The sequence below is a fragment of the Ahaetulla prasina genome, chromosome 18, assembly GCF_028640845.1.
Source record: "Ahaetulla prasina isolate Xishuangbanna chromosome 18, ASM2864084v1, whole genome shotgun sequence".
Classification (NCBI taxonomy): domain Eukaryota; kingdom Metazoa; phylum Chordata; class Lepidosauria; order Squamata; family Colubridae; genus Ahaetulla; species Ahaetulla prasina.
This window is the reverse complement of record NC_080556.1, coordinates 10,559,466-10,577,809: the sequence shown is the minus strand read 5'-3', so window position 1 is coordinate 10,577,809 and position 18,344 is coordinate 10,559,466. Positions and strand designations below refer to the sequence as shown.

General features: G+C 52.2%; 1 protein-coding gene across 2 annotated transcripts in view; it reads left to right on the top strand.

Annotated features, from left to right (window-relative positions):
- The window catches only part of ALPL (alkaline phosphatase, biomineralization associated), a 28,729-nt gene extending 18,455 nt beyond the window's left edge, over positions 1-10,274 (top strand). For both annotated transcript variants that reach the window (XM_058161390.1, XM_058161391.1), the window contains exons 7-12: positions 4,043-4,186; positions 5,125-5,194; positions 6,340-6,474; positions 6,572-6,763; positions 7,066-7,185; positions 7,473-10,274. In XM_058161390.1, the coding sequence (XP_058017373.1) occupies positions 4,043-4,186; positions 5,125-5,194; positions 6,340-6,474; positions 6,572-6,763; positions 7,066-7,185; positions 7,473-7,741 (930 nt within the window). In that variant the 3' untranslated portion in view covers positions 7,742-10,274. The remainder of the gene's footprint in view (positions 1-4,042; positions 4,187-5,124; positions 5,195-6,339; positions 6,475-6,571; positions 6,764-7,065; positions 7,186-7,472) is intronic.
- The last annotated feature ends 8,070 nt before the right edge of the window (positions 10,275-18,344 follow it).

The following is an 18,344-nucleotide window of genomic DNA, read 5'->3' as shown; positions in this document are numbered from 1 at the left end:
ACCGCCCTTCTCCCGAAGGACTCAGGGCGGTTTACAGCCAAATATAAAACAATATTCATAATAAAAACACTATAAAAATCTAATTAAATTTTGGCTCACATTAAAACTATTAAAAACGATAACAAAATCCCAATTAAAAACCGTAACACAATTAGGCCAACCCTGCGCGATAAAACAAGAGGGTTTTGAGCTCGCGTCGGAAGGCCCGGAGGTCGGGGAGTAATTGTAACCCCGGAGGAAGCTCATTCCAGAGGGTAGGAGGCCCCACAGAGAAAGCTCTCTCCCTGGGGGTCGCCAGCCGACATTGTTTGGCTGACGGCACTCTAAAGAGACCCTCCATGTGGGAGCGCACAGGTCGATAGAAGGCTATCGGTGGCAGCAGGCAGTCCTGTAAATAACCCGGTCCTAAGATGGAGGACTTTGAAGGTGGTCACCAGCACCTTGAATTGCACCCGGAAGACCATCGGCAACCAGTGCAGCTTGCGCAGGAAAGGTGTTATATGGGAGCCACGGGTGGCTCCCTCTATCACCGGCGCAGCCGCATTCTGGACCAGTTGGAGCCTCTGGGTGCCCTTCAAGGGGAGCCCCATGTAGAGAGCGTTACAGTAGTCCAGGCGGGAAGTGACGAGAGCATCCTTGAAGGTCAGCGTCCTCTAAAGCAAGACTGTTCAAACCTGGCCCCTTGAAGAATGGTGGACTTCAACTCCCAGAATTCCCCAGCCAGCACGAGCTATAAATATGAGCAAGTTGCTGGCAGGGGAATTCTGGGAGTTGAAGTCCACCACTCTTCAAGGGGCCAAGTTTGGACATCCCTGCCGTAAAAGTTTAGCATCTAAACAAATGAACAACCGGATTTAAAAAAACCCGTTAAGGACCGCAGCCTTAATCCACCCGCGTAAATTAATTCCAGCTCACGATGGGCTCGGAACACGCCCTTTGGAACGCGAACGATTGCATAAAACCATTATTAAAATAAACTTCCGTGACTGGGCAACCGTTGTGACTTTAATGAGTTTTGAATGTGCCTGAGATGAAATCTATTAGTTCAGCCAAAATAGACAATTGGAACAATATCTCCTTGTTCGAGTGCACTTGTGTGCTAATTCCACTCCTATTCTCACCCTGAGGTTCAGGACAATTTTTTCTTTACATGGGACTTTGAAGCCTCCAGTTGGTTTTTTTTCCCCAGTTTCCGAGCTGGCAAGGAATTCTTTCTAGGACACCTGACGTTAACCTTCCAGAAGTGTTTTTCTTCGGAACTGAAAAACCAGGGCGGGCACCCACTTCCAAAGAAATGCAGCAGGGCTGGGTTGTGCGGAAACAGGAGTCTCTTTTGCTTTGTACTCGTTTTGAAATGCAGGTGGTGCCTGGGGGAACTATGCCAAAGGGTGCCCGTGGGTGCCGCAGGGTCAGAACGGCAGCGTGGGAGTACAGGTTGATCTTTGATCCAGGCCATTAATGGCAGAACAGAACAGGGACATCTTAGCCCGAACCCAGGCGTGGGATTCAACCGGCTTGGACCGGTTTGGGCAAATCGGATGTTAATTTTAATCTGGTTCGCTGAACCGGTAGTTGCAAGGACTGGCTGACCCCACCCACCCTACCTACTCCCTTCCCAGGAGTATCCATGCAGCCCATTTTGGATGCCAGGTAAGCGCAGGGCCCATGTGGAGGCTCTTGGAGGGCGAAAAACGGGCTTACCGGACATACCGGAAGTCCTGAAACGGGCTCGTTTCCGGTCTCTGGAGGGCCTCCGGAGCCTGGGGAAGGCCATTTTTTGTTTTTTGTTTTTTTTGTTTACATTTATACCCCGCCCTTCTCCGAAGACTCAGGGCGGCTTACAATGTAAGACACTCGAGGGAAGCCTCCAGAGCCCGGGAAGGGTGAAAACACTCCCCCTGCCGTGGTGCAGGAGGCCGAGTAGGCCACACCCACCCGGCAACCGGGCAGAGAACCGGTTGCTAACATTTTTTGAATCCCACCCCTGCCCATACCCAACCAATCTGCTAACCCGGGAGTGTTACCCGGCTCAGAGAGACGGCACAGCATCCTGTGGCGACAACAACTCTTCTTCCTCGCTTTACTGGAGCAGGCGGCATGTTGCATGAGGAGCCGAGCGGTGCTTCATGGCATATGTGGCTCTCAATAGGAGCCGCGCACTCTTTTGTTTCCAAACGGCTTCCCTCATTTCAAGGAAGGTTGCTTTGGATTGAGCAACCTTTTCCAGGAGAGGAAAATTTGCTTGGTTGACCCCTGCAGCTGGCATTCCGTCAAACGACCAACCATCAGGAGTAGAAAGCAAGTTGAGGGCTGCTCGGTGTGTGTCGATCCACATAAGGATTACAGAAGGGAAGACAGGTCAGAAGATGGTGCTCTGACCTAGGTGCTCTGACCAAGAGCATGATAAATAAAATTAAGTTACTGTGAATTCCTCTCCTTCACATCCAGCAAAGTCTTTCAAGGGAGAATTTAGAGTCACAGACCTTATCTGGCTTGGAGAACTGCCAGGCCGATATCTTCAAAATTCGTCAAGAAGTCTCTGAGAACCAATTAAGCGAACTAATTGCCTCCTGCAAACTCCACTCCCCTTTTGCTCCTCTTTATTCCCTGTGGGAGGAGCCATTCACCATCCACCTGTGGCTTTACTCCTGAGTCGACCCTTGTTCCTTAGCTGTTCCCTTCTCCTGGCAGCTCTGCGCATGCACACTCTGGGAACAGGCTCCCGCTGTTCTTCTGCCCCACTGATGTCCGACTCCAAAGGCAGCTGACAACTGTCAGACGGTCCTGGCCCCATCTCTGCCTCCGACGCAGAGCCCTCATCAGAGCCTTCCCCAGACTCCAGGACTGGCTCATGTTCCTCCCCAACCTCCTCATTGTCTGAGTCTGCCGACAGCTCCGCTGGCGGGCCACAACAGATGAGGCGAAAGACACCCAGGTTACAGAAGCTCATTGGACACAAAACAGGAATTCTCAGAAGGAATTATCCTAGATTATCCCAGAGGCCGGTTCCTGGTCGGGAGCCGTTCCCAGAATCTGTGGCCTTGCTGGGAACCCAGTTTCCCATAAGCAGAGATCTCACTCCTTGCACTGGTTATTTAACCCTTGGCTGGCATAGGAAGGGGAGATGCCAGGAGGCCCTGAAACAGCTACTTTCCCTCCCCAAGGCCTGGCTCAACCATGGCGCACCTCTGGCCATCCCAGCTGCTTCCAGATGCCGGGAGCCTGCGACCGTCCTCCACAGAGCCCTTGGCACCGGGCGCCCCTCGAGTCCACAGTGCAGCTGCCCTGTGGGTTGAGGCCGGCCGGCTAGCCAATGGACGCGCCTGCTTCGGTGCCAACGTCAGCCCGTGGCATCGGGCAGCGCATTTTTCTGTGGTAAATAAATAGGGGCGTCTTTCCGTTTGAAAACAAGTCCTCCGAGAAAAGGGGAGCTAAATCTGTCATTTAAGTAGCTTAATAGGGGCATTTTTTTTTTAATATATAATTTTAACTTTGTTCCTAGGCTGGAAATAATTATACCTCAGGCAGCCAATTCTATTTAATATAGATCTCTCGGTGTGTAATTATTATGATTATTTCGTCGCTGCTGCAGTTTTGTGATTCACCTTCTAAGACTCTAAATCCAAAGAGGAGGCTGGAAACGCCAGCAGAAAGGGACTGTGGTCAAATAAATATGTTTTCCATCAAGGCCGCCTCAGATGCTCGCCCAGCTGAATTAAAATCCTCTTCGTTTGGGGAAGGAGCCTGAAGGCGCCAACCCAGCCCTTGGGCAGCATTCAGGTTGCCTCAAATTGCTCTTGGCCTCTTTCCTGCAGCTTCTGCCAAATCTTTGGCTGGGTAAGAGAACTAGCTGGGCCAGCATCAGAGGCGATGGAGGTCTCGCTGTGCCGTCATGGGGAAGCCTCTGCGTCTCAGAGCCTTGTGTTTCTGGGTGCCATATTCTCCCCTCCACAATGTTCTGCCCTCCTGAGGGTGTCTCTAGGCGGCTGCCTTAACTGGGCCAGGCACTTCGGCGCCAGCTACCCTCTTGTCTCTCGCTCAGGTCATCATGGGAGGAGGCCGGAAGTACATGTTCCCCAAGAACACGAGCGACGTGGAGTACCCGGATGAGGAGAAGTACAAAGGGACCCGGCTGGATAATAGGAATCTGGTCCAGGAGTGGAAAGATGCCAAGCCCAAAGAAAAGGTGAGGGGGCAGCTGGACAGCTCGGTTTCTGATCACAGTGGACGTAGGGCTAGGAAGAGAGGAGGTGGCTTGCCCCGAGCGAATTCGTCAGAGATCCATCCGAGATAAAATTCAGGAGACTGGTGGTGTCAGCGTCCTCCTCCTCCTTCTCCCACTGATAATGTTACCTAGTTTGGTCATGAAACATCTGCGAGAAGACAACCAAGGTCAGAGATAACCAAGGGCCCCACAGTCCTTTTCCTCCCCTTCCCGCTCCCCCTCCTCCCCCTCCTCTTTCTCAACCCCATTCCAGGGGTGAAATGCTACCGGTTCGCACCGGTTTAGACGAACTGGTAGCGGTGGGAGCAAATGGTTCGGTGAATTGGTAGCGTCGGCAGCGCGAAGCTCTGTCCTCCCACCTGGATGTTGTTACTTCCTGGTTAAAACTAGGAAGTAACCTGTTTTTGACCCTCTGCACATGCGCAGAAGGCTTTGCGCATGTGCAGAGGGTCCAAAATTGCATGTGATGCGTGTGGAGCGCATACTTCCGAACCGGTAGGAAGGTACCCCCGCCCAAGTCCCTTCTAGCACTTACCCCTAGTTTGGGTAATGAAACATTTGCAAGAAAACAACCAAGCTCAGAGAGCACCAAGGACCCCACAGTCCTTTTCCTCCACCTCCTCCTCCCACTGATGATGTTACCTAGTTTGGATAATGAAACGTCTGTGAGAGCAGCAAAGGACCCCACACTCCTCCTCCTCCTCCTCCTGGGCTCTCTCAGCGAGAGATGCGCTGAGGATCACCCAAGTAATCTCAAGGGATCCTCTCGTCGGCCTGGCGCTCCTGAGCCACAACCCCCTTTGTGAGCTGCCCTGGTCGTCCTTGGAGGTGGAATGGGCAGGGATCCGGCTGCCAAAATCCTTCGGCTGAGCCTTCCTCCCCTTCTCCTCTTCTCCCAGAATGCCGTCTATCTATGGAACCGGGAGAGGCTGATGGAGCTGGACCCAGCAAAAGTCGACTATGTTTTGGGTGAGTTTGGCAGATGGGTGGGGAGCTCAGGTGGACTCTCGGGGTTCTGGCCCCCCTTTAGCAGAGACCCCCCCCTCGAGAGCCCCTGAGTGACCTTTCTTGGCATGACTCGCTTGTCCGGTCTCGCCACTGAATTTCTCCCAGTGCCAGATGTCCATCACGCGAGCAAAGGACCACATGTGCTTTCCAAGCCCAGATGGATAAAATTAGGGGGGTAAACGGCTGAAGGGATCACCTAAGACAGTGATGGCTACCCTTTTCCTCGTCGTGTGTACGACAGCACACACACGTACCGGCACCCATAGTGCAATGTGGCCCCCTGCGCATGCACGAATGACCACCCCCTGCCCCCCATTTTTTGGCCTACCAGGCCTCCCTGCAACGACCTGGCCCCAAAAAGGGGCCATGGGGGTGCACACCACACACCCCCGCGTTCCGCCCCCATGCATGTGTCTTGACCCCCTGTGCATGCACGTGTGTCTCCTGCATGCGCCCCACCCCCGTGCATTCCAAAAACCATCTGGCTGACGGGAGGTGCGCACGCACATGCTTGGTTAAACGGAGCTGGGCAATGGCTTGCGCGCCAGCTGTGGCAAGGAGTCAAACCAATTAAGCGACCTAATTGTCTCCTGCAAACTCCACTCCCCTTTCGCCCCTCTTTTATTCCCTCTGGGAGGGGCCCTTCATTGTCCACCTGTGGCCTTACTCCCAAGTTGACCCTTGTTCCTTAGCTGTTCCCTTCTCCTGGCAGCTCTGTGCATGCGCACACTGGGAACAGGCTCCAGCTGTTTGTCTGCCTCACTGATATCTGCCTCTGAAGGCAGCTGATAGCTGGCATACGGCCCTGGCCCCCTCTCTGCCTCGGACGCAGAGCCCTCATTAGAGCCTTCCCCAGACTCCAGGACTGGCCCATGTTCCCCCCCAACCTCCTCACTCTCCGAATTTGCTGCCAGCTCCGCTGGCCACTGGCAGGCCACAACAGTGTCTTGACATGCAGCTGTGGACACAGCAGCTCATCCCCAGGACAGCAAGACACTGAAGGACAGAAACTGAAGGGTGGAGGTCCTGGCGGAATCCCCCTCCTCAGCTGCCTGGGTGGCATCTTCTGGGCAGCTGTTGCCAAGTCCTGTCCCTCTTCTCTGCAGGTCTCTTCGAGCCCATCGACATGATGTATGAACTGAGCAGGAACAACCAAACCGACCCTTCCTTGACCGAAATGGTGACAGTGGCGATCCAAATCCTCCAGAAGAACCCCCGTGGATTCTTCCTCCTGGTCGAGGGTGAGCCCCAGGAAGGGGGCCACTGGGTGGGGGGAGACCGAAGAGGTCTGGGGGGGAGGGAACCGAGCTTGGACTTCACCCTCCCCGTTCTCTGAAGGCGGCAGGATTGACCACGGGCACCACGAGGGAAAGGCCAAGCAGGCCCTGCATGAGGCGGTAGAGATGGACCGGGCCATTGGCGAGGCTGGCATCCTGACCTCTACCGAAGACACTCTGACGGTGGTGACCGCGGACCACTCCCACGTGTTCACATTTGGGGGCTACACAACCCGTGGCAATTCCATTTTCGGTACGTGACGTCTCCGTCCACTGACGCCCGTAACACTGTGTGAATGCTTGAATTTCTTGCTCAGCGAAATGCCTCCTTGGACAGCAGAGGGCACAGTTCCCCAGGGACAGCCCAACTTGTGTGTCCCATCCACTTGGTGCCAGCTGGTCCCATAACACTGGGTCTCCCTCGCCCTGGGAGAAAGGAAACTGGGAAATAAATTCTGGGTCCATTTAATGCCGGGATCGATCCTTTCACGTAGAGTCAGGCCCCAAAGAGGTTACGGGAAAAGCCTTGGTAAAGATGGCTTCCCCTTTCTCTAGGGCTGGCCCCGATGCAGAGCGACATGGACAAGAAGCCATTCACTTCCATCCTGTACGGAAACGGACCCGGGTACAAAATAATAGCTGGAGAGAGAGAGAACATCTCTGCGGTCAATTTCAGTGAGTACAGTCAATTTCCTTCCAGCGAATGGGGTTCAGCGAGACTCCTGTTGGTGTCCAAAGGGTCATCTAGAATGGTTCTTTGGCCAGTCCGGGCTGGATTTCTCCCCGTTTTAGGACCCCTCGGATCAGCCATGGCGCTTGTCCCTCCAAAGGTTTGCCAGGGCATCTCTTCCTTGACAGATCTCCGAATGCCAACGGGCAGCAGCTCCGTATCCTGCCTTTCTTCTTCTTGCTTCCCCTCCCTCTGCGGGGCACTCACCTTCTCTCTCTCTCTCCCTCTGCAGCTGATATCAACTACCAGGCGCAGTCAGCCGTCCCGCTGCGCATGGAAACCCACGGAGGGGAGGACGTGGCTGTCTTCGCCAAAGGCCCCATGGCTCACCTCCTCCACGGGGTCCACGAGCAGAACTACATCCCCCACGTGATGGCTTACGCGGCCTGCATTGGCGAGAACCGGGCGCACTGCCATTCGGGCGCGTCAGGCAGCCGTTCCGGATCCGTCCCTCTGATTTCGGCCATCTTCTCCGTCCTCCTGCTCCGAGTTTTGTTTTAAAGGCGCAGCTCTTCGGACTCTCTGGCTCGAGGCTTTTTTTGGGGGGATCTGTTTTGAGATTTCCAGCCTCAAACCTCCTCGAGGGGTTTCTGGCTTCACGGAGGGGAAAACTACATTGGACGACTCGGCTTACTTCCCCGAGGAACTGCTGTGCTTGGGAACAGAACGGTCCATGGCGTCAGGATCGGTGCCAATCGGAGCAGCTGGAAAAGCCGGGATATATTTTTTTTACTTCTCACTCCTCTTAAAAGAGAAGGGCTTGTCCCGTTGGAACAGGAAGGAGCATGCGTGCCTGGCTCACCTCGACAGACCTTAGGCATCTCCGGGCCTTGAACTCTTCCAAAGACTGTTCCCCGAACTCTCCCAAAGCCAATTCAGAATAGAAATACGACACCTGGTAAGGGTGTCCCATTTGCCCACTGTCCCGGTTGCCCGCTACGATCCAGTGGTGGGATTCAGCCAGTTCGCACCTATTCGGGAGAACCGGTTGTTAACTTTCCAAGCAGTTTGGAGAACCGGTTGTTGGAAGAAATCTTACTTCGCTTTTTTCCCACTTTAGAGGGCTAATCCTATAAGGAAGGAAACATTCTGGTGGTGTTTCTAGCCTAATCTTTATTGCCCTGCTTACAGAAACTGCCTCTCTGGTTAACCCTTATTACATTGTAACAGCTAAGGCGAAGTGCCCGTCAACATGAGTGACGTTGAGTTGGCCACGCCCATACAGTCACATGACCACCAAGCCACGCCTACCCAGCTGGTCGTTAGGACAGAGAACTGATTGTTAAATTATTTGAATCCCACCACTGCTTTGACCTACTTTCGCTTGTAAGTGGCAGAACTCAAGAGACAGTCACATCTGTCCACATCAGCCGTGTCCCTTGATTTGAGCCCCGAAGAAATTTCCTAGCAGCTTCTAAGTGCCTCTCACATTCCCAAAGAATGGAAGTCACAGGACGTCCCGGGCAGGGGTGATCCGGGGCACGAAGGCCGTAAATTACCGAACCCCATAAAAAAGAAGATCTGTGCCTCATTCCCATCAAGTCAAGTTTTTCTGCTGCCAAGATCTGGGACAAGATGGCCCTTTGTAGCAATTCTGGAGACTTTTAAAACATGTCGCCCTTTACATCCACCCTCCCCACACAATTAAGAATTGTGACTTAAGCGAATGAAAGTCTGAAAAGCAGAAAACTCTGCCGCAGGGCAAGGAATCCCAAGGAAGGCGGCAGAGGGTGCCATCGTAATAAGCCAGGGTGGGGTAGGCCCTGTTGTAAACGCCGCCTCTTGTTACGCACTGCAGTTTGCAAACAACTCGGCTTTGCAGATTAGCACAACGGGCAAACCCGGTTACTGTATGCAGCTTATTCAGCAAACCCTGGTTAAAGGCAAAAAAAAAAAAAAGCTTAATTTGAGAGGTGGGCAAGAATGACTGCAGACTCCACCCTAAAGGTGTGTGTGGGGGGGACACTGCAGTGTAAATCTTTGTGGGGGGCAGAGAGCTTATTATGGACTGTGTCCCTCCTGGCGCAGAAGGCTGAGTTGTGGGGAAGGAAAGGAGAACTGGAGGGGGCCCGCTGCCCTTCACAAAACAGGAAGGCTAGAACGAAGTCAGACAGGTCTCGGCAGTGAATGCCCCAACCGGAGGTCAGACTTGCTGTGGCTCTTCATGTCTCGAGAGCAACTCCTTGTCTTTACTTTTGCTTCTCGGGGCAACCAAGGGGCATCCATTGTCCCACAACCGGTCTTTAAACACCATGGAAGTCATTCCCGCAAGACACCATGGAAAATCTTTCTCTTCCTCTTCCCCAGCTGGAAGCCATGATGGATGGGCAAGGGTTCGCCTTTAGAGGCCGTGCATGGAAGGGGAAGAGGTCTGAACTTCTCCAGAGGCTTCTGGTGGCCGCACTAGAGCACTAGGGCTGGGCTCCCGGTCATCGTCGGTTGGGTGCAGCTTGGCTTCTCGCAGCCCTTCCGGTCTTCCTGACCGTTTGTTGGGCAGGGAACGAGTTGGGGGCAGCCTCTTTGCCCTCTGCAAGGACAGGACCAGTGGTGTTATTCAGCCGGTTCTATCCGGTTCGGGAGAACCGATTAGTGCTTGTGGCAGGAGGCTCCGCCCACCCGCCCAGACGTCATCACGTCCCGTTTTTGACGCTCTGTGCCTGCGCGGAAGGCTCTGCACACTTGCAAACTGGTAGCGGAGGTAAGTATATACTACCCCTGGACAGGACCTTCACCTCTCCCTGCTACTTTGGCAGGGCGAAGTCTTTTAAGAGCACGGGGAGATTTTCGCTTCCAGACAGAGAAAGCGTCAGACAAGCAGCTTCTTCAACTTCGAAGGATGGATGGAAGGCTTCTGTGCCAAAGAAAAGGCGCCCAGATCGGCTGGCAGGAACACGGGCACCTTTAGGGAGAGAGAGAGAGAGAGAGAGAGAGATCAGTGGGAGTTGCTCTCACTTTAAAAACAACAACAACTCTAAATTGATTTTTTTTTTGGGTCTTTGTTTGCATAACTTTTAAAAAATTGAAATTTGGGGGTGAGGTGGGAAAGGGAGGAATCTGAAATAAAAATTATTTTGGACCGGCTGAAGAACTAGCTGTTTTCAAAAGGAAATGGGCACTTTCCAGGGCACAGCGAGTATCCAGAACTACAGATCTGATTTGGGGAACAGCTGGGCAAGAGAGTGATGGGAAAGCCATCTGCAGAGGACGTTTCACAAAGGAGGGTTCTTCCAAAGTTTTGGAGTGAGATCTCTCTGCTCGGTTGGGCCATCCGGTTCTGGATCTTGAATCAGGGCCAATCCTTCCCGCCCCATTCACACATTTCAAAGGAGGAGCAGGGGAAGAATTAGAATAGAATAGAATAGAATAGAATAGAATAGAATAGAATTTTTTATCGGCCAAGTGTCATTGGACGCACAAGGAATTTGTCTTTGGTGCATAGGCTCTCAGTGTACATAAAAAGACAAGATACCTTCATCAAGAATCATAAGGTACAACACTCAATGATAGTCATAGGGTACAAATAAGCCATCAAATCATACTAGGAAACAATATCAATATAAATCGTAAGGATACAAGCAACAAAGTTACAGTCATGCAGTCATAAGTGGAAGGAGATGGGTAATGGGTAAGATGAGAAAATTAATAGTAGTGCAGATTTAATAAATAGTTTGACAGTGTATTGGAAATTATTTGTTTAGCAGAGTGATGGCGTTTGTGGGGGGTGGGAAACTGTTCTTATATCTAGTTGTTCCAGTGTGCAGTGCTCTATAGCGTCATTTCGAGGGTAGGAGTTGAAACAATTTATGTCCAGGATTTGAGTGGTCTGTAAATATTTTCCCAGCCCTCTTTTTGACTCATGCAGTATACAGGTCCTCAATGGAAGGCAGGTTGGTAGCCATGGTTTTTTCCTGCAGTTCTAATGATCCTCTGAAGTCTGTGTCTGTCTTGTTGGGTTGCAGAACCAAAACCAGACAGTTATAGAGGTGTACACGATAGAATTACCCCAAACCCATCCAATGAGGTAGGGGAAACGGGGGCTCCTAAAAAAATACCGCCCATGGCTGCTCTGCTATCCTCCCGTGGGGAGCGGGGGGGGGGATGATGGGTTGCCAAGGAGCTTTGGGGCGTTTTAATTGTGGAGTGTGCGCAGAGGGGAGATTCAGAAATTTACCGTTAGAGCCTGGTGGTTTGCAGGTCAGATCTGTCCACTCAAACCTGGGACAGTTTGACACCTGGGCTGACAGGTGGAGGGAGGGAGGCTGGCCCCAGAGCCCCTATTACTGAGGACAAGGGGTGGGGACCCCCCCTCCCCTCGTCTGGGGTGCTGCAGAGCTGTTTGCCAAGCAAGAGTCAACAACGCTGGACTAAACAGAGGAGTTTCTGATTTGGCACCTTAATAAATACATTTATTCCTATATTTATGGGTTAGTGGTTTTGCCCTTCACGTCCCACAAGCACAACCGGGCACAGAACGCTAGTCAAAAGGTGTCAGGAGCCGAAAATGACAAATAACAGAGCAGGAGCTTCTCGAATGGAAAAACATCTCTAGGTTGAATTAAGAGATTCAACCTCGAAAGAAGGAGGAACTTTCTGACAGTTGAGAAACAATCAACCCCATGGAACAACAGAAGCTGCCTTTGGAAGTTGTGGGAGCTTCATCGTTGGAGGCTTTCGAGAAAAGATTGGACTGCCATTTGTCAGAAATGGTCTAGGGTCTCCTGCTTGAGCGGGGGGGGGGTTTGGACTAGATGACCTATAACAGTGATGGCTAATCTTTTTGCCATCGCGTGCCAAAAGCGGGGGAGCACAGGGGGGTTTGCGCGTGCGCATGCTCACACCCATAATTCTATGTGCCTTGCCCCCTGTGCTCCCCCTGCATTTGGCACGTGATGGCCCGGTGGGCCCGGTAGGACCCACCAGAAGTTGGCAAACAGACTGTTTCCGGCCTCCGGAGAGGTGGGGAAGGCCGTTTTCGCCCTCCCCAGGCTCCTAGAAAGGCTCTGGAGCCTGGGGAGAGAGAAAAACGGGCCTTCCGGTCTCACCAGAAGTTGGCAAACAGACTGTTTCCGGCCTCCGGAGAGGTGGGGAAGGCCGTTTTTGCCCTCCCCAGAATCCTAGAAAGGCTCTGGAGCCTGGGGAGAGAGAAAAAGGGGCCTTCCGGTCTGGAGCCTGGGGAGAGAGAAAAAGGGTCCTTCCGGTCTCACCAGAAGTTGGCAAACAGACTGTTTCCGGCCTCCGGAGAGGTGGGGAAGGCCGTTTTCGCCCTCCCCAGACTCCTAGAAAGGCTCTGGAACCTAAGGAGGGAGAAAACGGGCCTACCCCCATCCCAGGCCCTCAGGAAACAGGAGGGAGAGGGAGCAGATGCAGGCAGCTCAGGAGGGGGGGGCTCCTCGGCTCAGCAAAGCCCCCCCTCCCCGACAGGAGGGGCTCCCTGGCCCAGTCGGGGTTCCGAATGGCACATCAAGGTCACATTTCAAAAGAGAAGCCGCACTGCAAGGCTTCTTAAGGGAAATTGCCTTTAAACCATCTGCCTGCTCTCCTTCCCTTAGCATATTGGGTCGGTGGTTAAAAGGAGTGGGGCTCAGGTTTGGGAGAGGAAATGCCAGATACTGACAGCCCCCCCACCTCCCCGCCCCTATGAGCAGAGCCCCCCCTCCTTTTTGCTCTGTGTCTAAATTAGCCACAACCAAGCATAATTTTCTCTTTCTAAAGTTTGCTTGGGCTCTCGGCCAGAGGGAACATCGCAACCGCTTGCTGGCCGAGAGCCTCAGTGGAAAGTTCAGAATCCGAGGCAGTAACTCCACAGCCCTGGCACCTGGTGCCTCGGGTGGACGGGAGCGCCCGGGGAAACATCTGGGCCGAAGAGAACAGGGCTGGCTCTCCCTGGATCCGGCGACAGGCGGCCTCATCTATCTCACCTGAAGAGATGTCACAGACGGTTCCCAGACAGATGTTGACAAAGAGGAGCCTTGGAGGCGGGGGGGGAGTCTTAGTGGACAACCAGTTAAATATGAGCCAGCAGTGTGTGGCGGCAGCCCAAATAGCCAATGCAATCCTAAATTGCATTAACAGAGGGATCCAATCAAGATCAAGGAAGGTACCAATACCACTCTATCAAGCCTTAGTAAGATCACACCTAGAACACTGCATCCAGCTTTGTTCACATGATAAAAAAGATGTTGAGACTCTAGAAAAAGTGCAGAGAAGAGCGACCAAAATGATTCGGGGACCGGAGGCTAACACATATGAAGAACGTTTGCAGGAACTGGGCCTGGCTAGTCTAGTGAAGAGAAGGACCAGGGGAGACAGGATAGCAGCCTTCCAATATTTGAGGGGCTGCCACAGAGAGGAGGAGGGGGTCAAGCTGTTTTCCAAAGCACCCGGAGACTAAACTAGGAATAATGGATGGAAACTGATCAAGGAGAGATTCAACTGGGAAATAAGGAGAAATTTCCTGGCAGTGAGAACAATCAATCCATGGAACAGAAGTCGCCTTCAGAACTTGTGGGAGCTTCACCACCAGGGGTGAAATCCAGCAGGTTCTGACAGGTTCCAGAGAACCAGTAGCAGAAATTTTGAGCAGTTCGGAGAACCGGTAGCGGAAATGTTGAGTAGTTCAGAGGACCAGCAAATACCACCTCTGGCTGGCCCCAGAGTGGGGTGGGAATGGAGATTTTGCAGTATCCTTCCCCTGCTACGCCCACCAAGTCACACCCACCAAGCCACACCACGCCCACTATGCCATGCCCACAGAACCAGTAGTAAAAAAATTTGGATTTCACCACTGTTCATCACTCAAGACTTTCAAGAAGAGACTGGACTGCCGTCTGTCAGGAATGGCGTAGGGTCTCCTGCTTGGGTGGAGGGGTTGGTCTAGATAACCCGCAAGGTACTTTTCCAGCTCTTTTAATCTCTATCTGGATAAGTCAGGGAGGGTTGTACCTTCAGGATCCTCTCCTTGAATCGGTTGTTACCTCGGATGAGTAAAAGCCCCTTCATTCTTCTTGGTCACTACTTATTTATTTATTTATTTATTTAATCACATTTTTATACCGCCCTATCTCCCAAGGGACTCAGGGCGGTTTACAGCCTATTAAAACACAAATACATAAATATAAATACAAGATAAAACATCAATTAAAAAACTTATTAAATAAGGCCGAATTTAAAATTTATAAAACAAAATAATAAAACCCCATTAAAAACTAAATTAAAATTAAAATCCTAGCCCAGTCCTGCGCAAATAAATAGGTGTGTCTTAAGCTCGCGGCGAAAGGTTCGAAGGTCGGGAAGTTGACGGAGTCCCGGGGGAAGTTCATTCCAGAGGGTGGGAGCCCCCACAGAGAAGGCCCTTCCCCTGGGTGTCACCAGTTGGCACTGCCTGGCCGACGGCACCCTGAGGAGTCCCTCCCTGTGAGAGCGCACGGGTCGGTGGGAGGCAGTCGGTGGCAGCAGACGGTCCCGTAAGTAACCCGGCCCTAAGCCATGGAGCGCTTTGAAGATGGTTACCAAAACCTTGAAGCGCACCCGGAAGGCCACAGGTAGCCAGTGCAGTCTGCGCAGGAGCGGTGTCACATAGGAGCCACGAGGGGCTCCCTCAATCACCCGCGCAGCCGCATTCTGGACTAACTGGAGCCTCCGGATGCCCTTCAAGGGTAGCCCCATGTAGAGAGCATTGCAGTAATCCAGGCGAGATGTCACGAGAGCATGAGTGACTGTGCATAGGGCATCCCGGTCTAGGAAGGGGTGCAACTGGCGAACCAGGCGAACCTGGTAAAAAGCTCTCCTGGAGACGGCCGTCAAATGGTCTTCAAAAGACAGCCGTCCATCCAGGAGGACGCCCAAGTTGCGCACCCTTTCCGTTGGGGCCAATGACTCGCCCCCAACAGTCAACCGTGGCTGCAGCTGACTGTACCGGGGTGCCGGCATCCACAGCCACTCCGTCTTGGAGGGATTGAGCTTGAGCCTGTTTCTCCCCATCCAGACCCATACGGCTTCCAGGCACCGGGACAGCACTTCGACTTCCAGACCCCTTGGCAATTACGGTCCTGAAATGAAATCGCAGGTTGTTGTTGTTGTTTTTTTTCCTACAAGATGCCCCCAGCAAGTGAGATTCTGGGAAGAGACGGCCTCCGCATGCCTTAATCCCAGTCCGTGCAGCTGGGCAGGGATGCTGGAGCAAGCCCCAAGCCACACAAGAGCTACCACTATGTCCTCAGACGCCACTTGGGCCTCCTCTGTTCAGGCGGCTGTGGGTGGGTGGAGAGCCTCAAGAGAAGCCCCTGCTTGCTCTCCTGCCTCCTGCTGGGCACCAAAGGGTAAGGGAGGGGGGCAAGGAAGAAAGGGCACCCTTCTTGGTCCACTCCGGATGGGCAGATGTCCTTCAAAGCAGCGGAGGCCACAAGGGAGACCTCTGGGCTGCTCCTGGCTCCAATTCTTGCCAGGCCCCACAAGCAGGCCACCCGGGACGATGGGTCCTCCCCTCCCAAGCCTTAAACGCCTTGTGGTTATCGGGTCAGTTTCCACCAGGTCTCCTGACCCAGCCAGCTCTGTGAACAAAGGGACAGGCCAGAGTTGATCAGATTCACCATCTGGCCAGTTGAATGTCAGGTCTAGCAAGCCACCAACAACCGCCCTTGTCCACTGAGGTTCATTTTTGAAACTTTTCCCTCTGCGGAAACCTTTTTTTGGGGCTTTTTTCAACCTCCTTTTGTCAGAAATGGGGTTAAACCGAGCCTTTCCTTTCCTGGCAGATGGCAGCCAAGGCGACAATGCGCGGTTTGGAAGGAGAGAAGCTAGCTGGACCACTGGCTGACTACCAGGAGCCCCAGCCAGCTGGGTTGGCAGCCAGAACGGGGAAAGGTTTGTTTAGTGGGAGGGTTTGGATAAATATTTATCTCCAGAGGGCAGGTGCCCAAGGAGGTGGGAAGGGGCCAAACGGCTTCTGTCAAGCTTCAGGTTAGAGAAGGAATTAGATGGCCAGATAAGAGAGGAAACGGGCGGGCGGCACTTTCCCAGGTGGCAGCAAAGGAAGGAAAGCTAACACTGACACCTAACCTGCTGCCCGGAGAGAGGCCGGTGTCCCCTTTCCAAAACCAACCAATCAGGTCATCTTGGAGGGCTGGCAAAGCCGGACACAGGAAGCCTCTGTCCTCCCCGAGCCACCAGGCCAGGCTGCCTGGGCACTAAGAATAGCAACCGGGCAGGAGACAGGGAAGTGCCCTGAAAAACACTTCGCTCTTCGCAGAGCCAAGCACAAACTCTTTTCCAATGCCAACAGTGGCACGTGGCACATCGGGTCCTGGAGTTTTGGGGCCGAGCTGGGCAGTAGTGGGATTCAAGTACCGGCACAATCGGATCGCTATCGGGAGCGCTCAGGTTCTTGCGCTTGCTTCATGAGCATGTGGCGCTTCTGCGCACGCGCGGAACGTTTTTGATGACGTCCGGGTGGGTGGGCGGAGCCTCCCACCGCCAACGCTACGGGTTCGCCCAAACTGGGGCAAACCGGTAGCAACCCCACCCCCCTGGAGCTGGGGGCTACCTTCAGTTTGGCAAGTTTGGCAAGGGGCCTCTGTGGCTCAGACTGGTAAGACAGTCTGTTATAAACAGCAGCTGCTTGCAATTAACATAACATAACATAACATCAGAGTTGGAAGGGACCTTGGAGGCCTTCTAGTCCAACCCCCTGCCCAGGCAGGAAACCCTACACCATCTCAGTCAGATGGTTATCCAACATTTTCTTAAAAATTTCCAGTGTTGGAGCATTCACAACTTCTGAAGGCAAGTCGTTCCACTTATTAATTGTTCTAACTGTCAGGAAATTTCTCCTTAGTTCTAAGTTGCTTCTTTCTTTGATCAGTTTCCACCCATTGCTTCTTGTTCTACCCTCAGGTGCTTTGGAGAACAGCCTGACTCCCTCTTCTTTGTGGCAGCCCCTGAGATATTGGAACACTGCTATCATGTCTCCCCTAGTCCTTCTTTTTGTTAAACTAGACATACCCAGTTCCTGCAACCGTTCTTCATATGTTTTAGCCTCCAGTCCCCTAATCATCTTTGTTGCTCTTCTCTGCACTCTTTCTAGAGTCTCAACATCTTTTTTACATCGTGGCGACCAAAACTGGATGCAATATTCCAAGTGTGGCCTTACCAAGGCATTATAAAGTGGCATTAACACTTCACGTGATCTTGATTCTATCCTCTGTTTATGCAGCCCAGAACTGTGTTGGCTTTTTGAACAGCTGCTGCACACTGCTGGCTCATATCTAAATGGTTATCCACTAGGACTCCAAGATCCCTCTCACAGGTACTACTATTGAGCAAGGTACCACATATACGGTACTGGTGCATTTTGGTTTTTTGGCCTAAATGTAGAACCTTACTTTTTTCACTGTTGAATTTCATTTTGTTAGATAGCGCCCAATGTTCAAGTCTGTCAAGATCTTTCTGTAACTTGAGCCTATCTTCTGGAGTGTTGGCTATTCCTGCCAGCTTGGTGTCATCTGCAAATTTGATGAGTTCCCCATCTATCCTCTCGTCCAAGTCATTGATGAAGATGTTGAAGAGTACTGGACCTAAAACAGAGCCTTGGGGTACTCCACTGCATACTTCCCTCCATGTGGATGTAGTTCCGTTGAGGACTACACGTTGAGTGCGGTTGGTCAGCCAGTTACGAATCCATCTGGTGGTGGTGCTGTCTAACCCACATTTTTCTACTTTATCTAGTAGTAGGTTATGGTCTACTTTATCAAATGCTTTACTGAAGTCCAAGTAAATTATATCGACAGCATTCCTCTGGTCTACTAATTTTGTCATTTTGTCAAAGAATGCGATAAGATTAGTCTGGCATGATCTGTTTTTGACAAACCCATGTTGGCTTTTGGTTATTACTTTGTTTGCTTCTAGGTGTTCGGTGATTCGTTGCTTGATTATCTTTTCCAGAATCTTCCCGGGTATTGAGGTCAGACTGATAGGTCTGTAGTTTCCTGGATCTGATTTTTTTCCTTTTTTGAAGATGGGAACTACATCAGCTCTTTTCCAGTCCTCTGGCAGCTCCCCTGTGCTCCAGGATCTTTGAAAGATATAGTTCAGTGGTTCTGAGATCACG